The sequence below is a fragment of the Pyrus communis genome, chromosome 3 (genome assembly GCF_963583255.1).
Source record: "Pyrus communis chromosome 3, drPyrComm1.1, whole genome shotgun sequence".
NCBI classification, from domain to species: domain Eukaryota; kingdom Viridiplantae; phylum Streptophyta; class Magnoliopsida; order Rosales; family Rosaceae; genus Pyrus; species Pyrus communis.
Window position 1 is genome coordinate 30583862 of NC_084805.1, and position 11865 is coordinate 30595726.

The window sequence follows — 11865 nt, forward strand, 5'->3', positions numbered from 1 at the left end:
ACATCATGTGCTTACTTACGAAATATTGTGCTGTATCGAATTCCTGAGATTTTGCAGGCTACGGTAAATAATTTCTTACTATACGTAGTATGTATATTTTGGAAACTATACTTGTTTTATGACGAGGGGTTATTATGTTGTTGGAGAAGGTTTTTATAAAACTTTATTTTTAGGCACACTCACCTTTGTTTTTCGATCCTCCAGGTTTAGCTGCTGAACTTTCGTATCAACAAGGATTCTTGGCAAATATGGTATTGGAGACTACCTCCGATGGTATACTTCTCAATCAACTCTACTGTACTTTACTTATGCTCTAACATCACGTGTGATATGGGTTCATTCCCGCTCACCAACGCACTCTTACACTTAGGCACTTTTAGGTTTAAATTTATTCACATTTTCCACATCACTACACTCTATGGCTTCGTCACCTTCCAGGTGTTGAACAACACAGCTCGATTCGGAGTCCTAAAAGACATTCCGGGTCGGGGTGTGTCAAGAAGAATTAGCTATTACTAATATATATATATATATATATATATATATATATAAACTATCTTCTTTTCACATAATCTAAATACATGGCAAATTATCTGCTTGCATATTAAAACGTTAAACTGAATATCCAAAAGTATCAAACTAGACATTTACACTAGAGATATACCCGCTCCACATATTTTAACCTAATATGTTCTTTCACATATTTATAAAAATATGGATAGGGTTTATCTTTAGGGGAAAGATGTCTGTTTATACTTTTGAATATTCAATTTAACCTTTCACCAAACAAACAAATAATTAGTCATGTATTCACATTAAGTTAGAAGAAGAAAGTATCTATATAAATTCGTAATAGTTAAATTCTTCTGAAGAGAAAAGACAGAAATGATGATTCTTACTCCAGATAATCAAAGTTAAGTTTACCAATTTACATAAATCTAATCCGTCTTACAACACTATTTTATTTTATTTTAAAAATTATAATATTCACAAATAAACTGCTATTTAATCATGACATGATTTACAACAGTTTTATAACTCTTGTATAACGCGAGACGTTATCAAAACTCTTAACTCAGGTATATATCTAATTTCACTTACTTTTTATTTCTTAATGCATTTGTTTGTATAAATTAATACAACATTAGTCAAAACTTAACAATTTACAAATTATGCTCAATCTATTTTTAATAATTTTTTAGTTGTTATTACCAACGAATTTTCCTATTATGCAGTAACGTGCGTGCATCACTTCCTAGTACATATCTAATTACAAGTAGAAAGTTTTGTCAATCAATCACAAATTATTTCGAGTTTGAAGTATTGTTGGATTAAAGAAATTTTTTATTGTGATGGGAACACGGATGGTACATCACGTGTTTTTATAGAAATGGTGAAAATTTTTACTTTTAAGTTATTAACTTTTTAGCACATACATCGTATAATTTGTATAATGATCAGATTGAAAAATTTCTGGATTAATGTGACAACTGATCAAAATGTATTGGCTGGCGGACTTTAAAAATTCTAACGCCAGAGGATGGTCCAACATTTGCCACGTGGATGCCATTATATTTGTCTTCGAACTAGAACAAACACGATGACAAAACAAGTTCTTATCCTGGAAGGATTCGGTGAGGATTATGTTTTTGGGACTCCGAAAGATTCAGTGATCATGTTCATTTATCATACATTGTATTGTCAAAAATTATTTTAAAATTTAAAATTTTAAAATAAATATAAATAATACTTAACGAAAACTAACTGCACGATATACGATGAACGAACACAATTATAAAATCCTTAGATCCCCAGAAAAAAATCCAGCAATGATCCTTTTCCCTTATCCTGCATGGCAATATGAAGACTTTTATGTGGGTCCCTTCGAACCCATGTGGTAAGAACGAGACGTTTAAGTGGGCCCACAAGCGTTGTAAAATAAAAAAAATCATCATGATCAGAACACGAGTAGTACATCACGTGTTTTTATTTAACTTGTGAGAGATTTTATTTTTTAACATACATATCTCACTATTTGTACACTAACACGGAGTGTATCACCTCACATTGGAAACAAATAAATAAAATTACATAAAATTGACTTTAATTACGGTTATTTTATTCAAAATACCATACGAAAGAAGACAGAATCTTAAAACGAGGCCAATAATATTTAAGAACACAAATATCATAAAAGAAGACAGAATCTTGTAACCATATATTATCTATCTTCTGTCTTATGAAATATGAGTGCATTAACTACTTCTTGGTCGTACTCTCGAGTCTCGACACTTTAAATTCCAAGCAAACACCACAAAAACAGACGGACACATAATTAGTCCACTCTGAAAGGGAGAACAGAGGGGGAGAGAGAGCTTTCAACTTTGTTTCAATGGCGTCCAATAACCAAAGGGACCCAGAGAAGGCGCCTAACGGCACTAAAGGCACTAACGGCGCCGGCGACGATTACCCACCTCACGATTTTCCAGAATCGGACGGTCACGAGCGATGCAAAATAGAAGAGGTGGCGCTGGTGGTGCCGGAGACCGACGACCCGACGATGCCGGTGATGACATTCAGGGCGTGGTTCTTGGGGCTGACGTCGTGCACTCTCCTAATCTTCCTCAACACCTTCTTCAGCTTCCGCACTCAGCCGCTGGCAATCTCCGCCATCCTCATGCAGATTATTACTCTGCCCATCGGAAAGTTCATGGCCTCCGCCCTCCCCCGCCGCGAGCACAGCCTCCGGGGGTGGCGGTTCAGCCTCAACCCCGGGCCCTTCAACATAAAGGAGCATGTTATTATTACCATTTTTGCGAATTGTGGGATTTCTTACGGTGGGGGTGATGCCTACTCGATTGGCGCCATCACCATTATGAAGGCCTATTACAAGCAGAGCTTGAGTTTTATCCTTAGCCTCGTCATCGTCCTTACCACTCAGGTTCCACGACCACTATTCTATTTTTCAATATTTATTCTTTATATTTTATTATCGCTTTCTGAATTTTATATTTGTAGGGTAGAGATTTTGGAAAATTATGATTTTTCCTCGCATAGCTTATAGGGTACTTTAACGAAAGTTATTGATACTGTTCATTTTAACGAAAAATCACATTTTTATACTAAAAAGTTAATCCTAGTAATATTTACTTTACTCTTTATTTTGTTATTATCGTTAAAACTCAAAATTTTCAAACATTTTTCATTAGTTTTCTTAGATTTTATTGTCTAATGACTACTTTCTCTTCAAAGAGAATGGATAATATTTGTATCCACCCTATTCATCTTTGTTATTAGCGTATTTTGAACTTATGAAAATTTTAATCATCATTTTAAAATCGTCTCTATAAGACTCAATTACATAAAATTATTTAGTTGTCTATATGTATCAAATATATAGCCTTTTAAATTCAGAAAAAGTTCATTACTTGATCTAAAAAGGAAAAATAAATTATGTTTGTGGGCAGAGGCTAGAAAAGAAAATCAAGAAGCCAAATTGTTGGACTTTTTCTCCAATTTGATGTGATTTTACTTTGAATTAATGTTGTGAATAAAGTTTGATTTCTGGGTTTTGGTGATTTGTTGCAGATAATTGGGTATGGATGGGCTGGGATTCTCAGGAGGTACTTGGTCGACCCGGTGGAAATGTGGTGGCCTTCCAACGTTGCTCAGGTTTCTCTGTTTAGGTAAAGACTTGGTTTTTTTCATGTGTCGTTCCTTAATCAATGTTTCCTTTGGTTGTTGCTGAGAATAAAAATTCAAGATAAAGTTGAATTCTTTGGTCCTCAGTGAACTAGGATAACTAAGCTCACTGGTGAAAACTCAAAACAACATAGTATGCATTCCTCCAATCTTAGCCAACCAAAGGAAGTGTAATAATTTCAGTGAAATCATAAGCCATGTGTTGTTGCATGTTCAATGGTTGAGATTCCTGAGAAGAACGTTTCTTCATGTTCTGTCTCTTGACAGATTGGGAATAATATTCGTCTCAACTTAAAACGCTACAATTTTGATCACATCAATAACTTTGTTGCTGTTTCTGTTTTGCTGTTGTGTAACTTACCCACAGAGCACTCCATGAAAAAGAACATAAAGAGAAGGGCCTTACCCAGTTGCAGTTTTTTCTCATTGCCATGACAGCAAGCTTTCTCTACTATGCACTCCCCGGCTATCTCTTCCCCATCTTGACGTTCTTCTCATGGGTCTGCTGGGCTTGGCCACACAGTATCACAGCTCAGCAGATCGGATCAAGTTACAATGGACTTGGTGTTGGTGCCTTCAACTTCGATTGGGCTGGGATTTCTGCTTATCGTGGCAGCCCCCTCGTCACGCCATGGACTTCCATTCTCAACGTTGGGGTTGGATTTGTCATCTTCATCTATATCATTGTCCCTCTTTGTTACTGGAAGTTTAACACTTTCGATGCTCAAAAGTTCCCTATATTTTCCAACAAGCTGTTCACTTCTGCTGGGCATAAATACGAAACTACCAAGATCTTAACACCCCAGCTTGATCTTAATATTGATGCCTATAATAGTTACGGCAAGCTTTATCTTAGCCCCCTTTTCGCTTTGTCCATTGGATCGGGATTTGCAAGATTTTCAGCAACCCTAGTTCATGTGGCACTGTTTCACGGAAGGTACTTTCAATTCTTAAATGACATAGCTTCTCTTATTGTCTACACAACGTTAGCAATTACATAAAAATATATTTGACTAAACTGACAAACTGATCCTTTATTCCTTTTCATAGAGCTATTTTGCAGCAAAGCAAATCGGCAATGAAGAACGCAAAAATGGATATTCATGAGAAATTGATGAAAAATTACAAACAAGTGCCTGAGTGGTGGTTCCTTGTTTTGTTAGCTGTGAGCGTCGTCCTGTCCCTGGTGATGTCTTTTGTATGGAAAGAAACTGTGCAGCTGCCATGGTGGGGTTTGTTGTTTGCCTTTGTCTTGTCTTTCGTCGTTACCCTCCCTGTTGGAGTCATTCAAGCTACCACTAACCAAGTAATTTTTCGATTTCTTGAATGTTCCCCACCTTTGTTCTGGCATGTACTAACAAACTGTGAAATATCATTCTAACCTCTCTAACCATTGGTGTGGCTTCTGTGCAGCAACCTGGATTTGATATCATAGCACAATTCATGATTGGGTATATTCTACCAGGAAAACCAATTGCAAACTTGCTTTTCAAAATCTATGGACGAATCAGCACTGTCCACGCTCTTTCTTTCCTGTCTGACCTCAAACTTGGGCACTATATGAAGATTCCACCTCGGTGCATGTACACTGCTCAGGTATTTGATTCAGCACAGAAACCTATGCTTAACCTTTCTGTTTTTGTTCCTAAAGGTAATTATTCCCGGTTTGACACTTGTGTTTTTTTTGAAACTGACATTTCATGATGTTTGTTCCCAGCTGGTGGGAACTCTAGTTGCCGGTATTGTGAACCTTGCAGTTGCATGGTGGATGCTGGAAAACATCGAGAACATATGCGATGTTGAATCCCACAATCCAAACAGCCCGTGGACTTGTCCTAAATACAGAGTCACCTTCGATGCTTCTGTTATATGGGGTCTGATTGGACCAAGGCGACTGTTTGGACCCAGAGGATTGTATAGGAACTTGGTGTGGCTATTCCTTGTTGGAGCTTTGTTGCCGTTTCCAATTTGTGCAATGAGCAAAATCTTCCCAGACAAGAAATGGATTCCATTGATCAACATGCCAGTCATCACTTATGGCTTTGCGGGGATGCCACCTGCAACTCCCACCAACATAGCAAGCTGGCTTATCACCGGAGGTATCTTCAACTACTTCGTGTTCAAATACCACAAGCATTGGTGGCAGAAATACAACTATGTCCTGTCTGCAGCTTTGGATGCGGGGACAGCTTTCATGGGTGTCCTCCTCTTCTTCGCCTTGCAGAATCCGAAGCACGAATTGAAATGGTGGGGGACTGAACTCGATCATTGTCCTCTGGCGACATGCCCCATTGCACCAGGTATTCACGTTGAAGGATGTCCAGTTTTTTAAATAGCCATGAAATGGTGGAACAAAGAGATATTTGAAGAATAAAAGCTAAGGAGGAGGGCTATCGTCGTAGTTATGGAGGAAGGGAAGATGGTGTGCTCTTAGCAAATGGGAGGATTTCAGGGTTGGGAGTTGTTCTAGTTTTTAATGCTTTACAGTATAACCGGAAATGTATCATTCAGATGAAATGTATGGGTGTTCTTGTTAATTATCTTAGAATCAATTTAATATGAGTGAATGGGTATAATTTTACGTTTCTGTGCTGAATCTCATTCTTCAATTTTTTTTAATTTTATTTTTCCATCTATTTGGAAGTTTTCTTGAGCAGAATCTATTTAGAAGGTTTTAAACCTATGTTTAAAATATGGGAAATTATCGATTTTTAAGTTTTGGCATCTTCGTAGCGTATGCAAGTCTCTCTCCAACTAGATAACAAGAAATGGATGTTAACTTGCAAATGAATTAGACACAGAAAACTTATCCCTTCGACCTTGGCAGGTTTGGGAAATGGGGATCAGACAAACTAGAGAAAATGCAGATAGGGCGACAACGGTTGTCAACAAAGTTCGTTCTCTCACCTTTTTTTCTTGTACAACAACTGAAGAGAAACAAACAGCCAATAAGTGCAAGAATGCAAAAGCGGATGGATAAATGGTTATTAAGCAATGGAATTGTGTGAAAATGCAATCTTGAAGTTTCACCTGACAAATCCTTCCTGAACATTAACCGACGCCATGGAAATGGCATTTGACTTTGAAATTGATATAAAACTAACTACATAATGGGGACCATGGAGTCCAGACAGACACTTTGTGTGCGTGTGTGCGTGTTTTTTTTTTTTTTTTTTTTCTCTGCAAGGACTTGTAGAGAACCACTGTAACATACTTCGCTATAAACCTCTCTGTTGTCCCGAGTGCCACCACAGATGGTCCACCCTTCCCTCTCTGCATGTAAAGATGATTGAGTACCACATGTTGAGGTCTCGACAAAGGAGGCGGCATCTCCATGTAAGATGAAGGTGCATTCAGCAGTGTCATTTGTAGGTGTGGAGGAACCAATGGGGGCTCCTTCGTGAAATCTTCAGATCCAAGCTGCAGGTTGTTATAACGTGAGTCCGGCGACTGGGGGAGGTTCAAAACCAGAAATGCTTCCGATGTCTTCTGGGACGTAATCCTGCAGAAGAATCCAACAAAATCAATCAGCTTATAGGACTCACGCATCCAAGCCCCGTTTTCAAACAATTTCCAAACATCCGTACTTAAAACCAAAGGTCAAGACTCAGGCAAACCACAAAAGAGAAAATAGGAGGCATTCTGTGCATGTTACATGTAACCATTATGCCATTATAGAGAATTACAACTGACGGCACTAATTTAGAAAAATACATCAGAAAAGTTTAACACAACATATTGATTAAAAATCCTCATACAAATGCGCAATTTCAATAATCTCTCACACACATATGAAAAAAAGTGCTAAATTACATCAACTGAATGTCATTTTAGTCTGATCCATAAGCTCACGCTCTTTTCCAACATTAAAACAATAACAAAATTATCATTTCGAGCACTTCTTTTTTAATCGCAGCATATAAATTTCTCATCGTCTCCAAGTTTGACTAAAAGTAGAGCGGTGCACAGAAAGAAGTTTTAATCAGCTGTAATTTGATCCTTCTCTTATTAGTACTAATACAATAACTTTAACTGCCTACTCCCTATGTGATATCCAAACCAGCACATGAAAGAAAAAGGATAATTACAGCTCACTGGAAAAGACAAAGACTACCTGAACAGAACCTTATGAAGTATCATTTAGTTTTTTAACAGAGACCTCGTCTTCCCCGTCTCGATTGGGGTTGAATATAGGTTTCGGGTGGTTTTAACAATCTGGTAGGAGTCATGCAAGATATAGGGAATCCCTGGTTTTTGTCTTGTATCAATGTGTTTCAAGTTAGAGGCCGACCCCAAGTCCAACCTGATCTACTTAATTCCGCTCAATGCAATTTTTCTCTTTTGCAGACAGCTTTTCAAGGGCTTAGAAACAGAAATTTGGATAGAGAGCTTTATGAACATAAATTAGATATGCAATGGAGGCGAAAAAGCAGTCTACCAATGTAAACATGAATTTAACAGCTAAGCATGGTGAAGGGTATTAAATACTGATGCTTTCAAAACACATATATAGCAACACAATATTGTTACTGAAGAAATTAGAATCTAAATGACGGACAACTTGAATGGTACATATAAAAGGAAAGCTTATATGTATGGACTATGGACTATGGACTAGGGGAATATCAGTTGCATGAATAAGAGAAATATCATCAACACAATATAACCGATATTTCCTAGTCCACACGGTCTACTATCATCATTGAATAGTTAACGGAAATCGAAATCATGACAAGTAAGATTTACATAAATAGAATTAAGTTCAGACTGGAACAAAAAACACAAACAGTATTAAGCTAAAAAAGGATATTTAGATGCTTTAACAAATTCGGATGAATATAGTTCCTAAATGATGATATTATAATAAACATCAAACAATCCCTTATTCAATCCTACAAGAAGCTTATACTACTTTCAGGTTGGGATTATAAACAGTTATGAGCGACTGGATACAGTGCAATTGGGCATGGACCATTAGTGGTCCACGGGTACATGCTGCAACCCCAGTCTAATGAAATGTATTGTTATATACATATACATAATTTTTCAAGGCACGTACCTTTAGATATGCCCTGCTTAGGGTATGTATGATTTAACAAAGAAATAAAATAAATATGTTCTCCTCCACGCCCACAAAGAGCCCCAGAATGAATACACATCTTCATACTGCATGTGCAATATGTAGCATGCCATTGCCATGGAGGAGGCTGGTTGTCGTGTGTTTACTGTGTTGTGTATCAGTATGTAATGTACCCCACTTTCTCACTTTGGGAGTTACGTTTTTGGCATCACATGTCCCCCTCTTGTCCATCATTGACAGTGGAACCTTGGACCCTAGCAGATCAATTTTACCAACGAAATAAACAAATGTAAAATATATACATATATATACCTGTATTCAAGAAACCAAAGATGTATGTACAAAGTCCACAAGTCTACGGCTACGGAAGACAACCTAGTTAGAGCATCTCCGATGCAAATGACTCAAAGTTAAACCTATTTTTTCATATTGAATGAACTTTTTCTTATTGGCATATGTTCCACTACGGACTCAAATCTCATATTGAAATCAAAATTTAACTCTCACTTTTCACAAAATCCAATTATGAATTTTAAGTCTTATATGCATTGGAGAGTTTTGCCTTATTTTGAACTCAAATACGAGATTTGATTCATTGCATCGAAGATAATGCAACCAATTAATAAAACCCGATCTTCTGCTAAAAGAATCAATTATTTGATGCAGATGTATATTCATAATACACACAATTGTATGTCTGACAAGTCACAAATGATTTATAGAACTCAACATTAACAAAATAAAAAATGAAATTATACGTGTTTCTGAATGCCATTCTCTTGTATAAATCACAAGAAATAAAAATGAGACATTAACATTGGTTTCTTTCTCTCTCTATAATTTTTGCCTTTTTTTTTTTTTTTTTTTTTTTGGCAAATGAAATTTATTTTTACAGAATCAAATAATTTTTAAATTCATTTTCATTATTTTGTTAGATGAAGGCTTCCAATCTATCCCATTGATTCTCCCCTTCACTGCCGAAAGTCTTAGTCTCTTAGGTATATTACCACCAATTGTCTAATTGAGTTTTCTTATGGTAACCCCATAAGAACAACTCCATCTCATACTGTTTATAATGGTAAATTCAAGGGTCGCAATGTATCTTTCGTCCTACTAACTAGGATGGATCATAAGGATGGTTGGATAAAAGATTCAAAATCTTTTCTTTATGATCATTTTCTGAGAGTTTACTGGACCTAATGGCAGACTGTTGTGGACTGAGAGAGTGACCACTCAGTGACTATTTTGCTGGAAAAGAATTGCATGAGTCTAGGAATAAACATGTCATCCATTCTACTATTATTCCTATTGTCAGGATTGTCTGTGATTTTAAATCAAAAGGAAAACATTTTCACATTAGTGTCGATAGTTTGTATTGGACGGGAACCTGTGTAGTTGTTATATTTCGTGGGTTAGGAGGAGACCCTGGTTCAGTGGATGATGATTGTGGCTTAGAGAAAACACTGATGTCTGTTTTTGGAGGTTCCCTCCCCGATTGTTTGGTGAATTTCTTTACGTGCATTCGTGAAAAAATTTAAGTTTTCGTATTTTTAAAGTTTTATTTGCTTTTCATTTGGATTGTTAAAATTGTGTCTACTTAATCAGTACCAATACTGCCTGCTTGATTACTTGCTTCAAAACCAATATGCTCTTATGAGTTCCGAAGTAAGAGTTTGTTGGAGGACCTATGTTGTTAGACATGTATTGGAGGGACATAGTAGAAAGTCAAACATGAAGGAGCTACGTCGACATTGGAGAATTCATGGAAAACGAACTCATGAGAGAAAAGTTGTCATTCCACAATGGCGGAATGCATTGCATTACACAATGGAGAAAAGTTGTCATTTTCATAATGCCATTCTATTGTACAAAGGAATGTAATGTAGTTTGCCATTGTGGAATAACAACTTTTCTCCTATGAGTTCGTCTTCCATGAATTCTCCAATGTTTACGTAGCTCCTTCATGTTTGACTTTCTACTAGGTCCTTCTAATACGTGTCTAACAACATAGGACCTCCAGCAAACTCTCACTTCGGAACTCATAAGAGCGTATTGGTTTTGAAGCAAGTAATCAAGCAAACGGTAATCGTACTAAATAAGTAGACACAATTTTAACAATCCAAATCAAAAGTAAATAAAAACTTCAAAAATACAAAAACTTAAATTTTTTCACGAATGCACGTAAAGAAATCCACCAAACAATCAAGGAGGGAACCTCCAAAAAGAGATATCAGCATTTTCTCCAAGCCAAAATCATCATCCACTGAACCAGGGTTTCCTCTTAACCTACGAAATATAACAACTACACGGTTCTCGTCCAATACAAATCATCGACACCAAAGTTAAAATGTTTTCCTTTTGATTTAAAATCACAGACAATCCTAACAATATCCTGACAATAGGAATAATGGTAGAATGGATGACATGTTTATTCCTATACTCATGCAATTCTTTTCCAGCAAAATAGTGACTGAGTGCTCACTCTCTCAGTGCACAACAGTCTGCCATTAGGTCCAGAAAAGTCACAGTAAACCCTCAGAGAATGATAATAAAGAAAAGATTTTGAATCTTTTATCCAACCATTCTTATGATCTATCCTAGTTAGTAGGACGAAAGATACATTGCGAGCCTTATAAATAGTATGAGATGGAGTTTTTCTTGTGGAGTTACTATAAGAAAACTCAAAGGAGATTTCAAAAGAGATTTCAGAAATTTTCCAGAAAATGTAACCTCAAACGAGATTTCCCAAACAATTTTAAACTCAAAGGAGATTTCCCAAAAGAGATTGTGGAGTTACTATAGGAACATCCCAGAAATTTTCCAAAGGAGATTTCAAAAAATGTAACCTTTTTACTTTTTTGATTAGGGTTGAGTGCAGGTTGATCTAGGAAGAGAGAAGGGAGGGGAGGTGAAGAGAGTGGAGGAGAAGGAGACGTGGGTCGGAGAGGTGAAGAGGGAAGAGTGGATCGGAGAAGACATGGGATTTAGGGTTTGGGTTGGGGGTTGCAGGGAAGGGAAGGGGATTGGGTTTTAGGTTTTTTTATTTTTATTTTTAATAGAGTAAATTATTATAATTTAAATTC

General features: G+C 36.7%; 1 protein-coding gene across 1 annotated transcript; it reads left to right on the plus strand.

The window, feature by feature from the left end:
* The first annotated feature begins 2258 nt into the window (after nucleotides 1-2258).
* On the plus strand, nucleotides 2259-6288 carry LOC137729691 (oligopeptide transporter 3-like). The gene is made up of 6 exons (XM_068468695.1): nucleotides 2259-2941; nucleotides 3589-3686; nucleotides 4070-4639; nucleotides 4753-5008; nucleotides 5116-5298; nucleotides 5420-6288. Exons 1-6 carry the CDS (start codon nucleotides 2393-2395, stop codon nucleotides 6032-6034), a joined length of 2271 nt encoding a protein of 756 aa, XP_068324796.1. The 5' UTR covers nucleotides 2259-2392; the 3' UTR covers nucleotides 6035-6288.
* Nucleotides 6289-11865: the final 5577 nt, after the last annotated feature.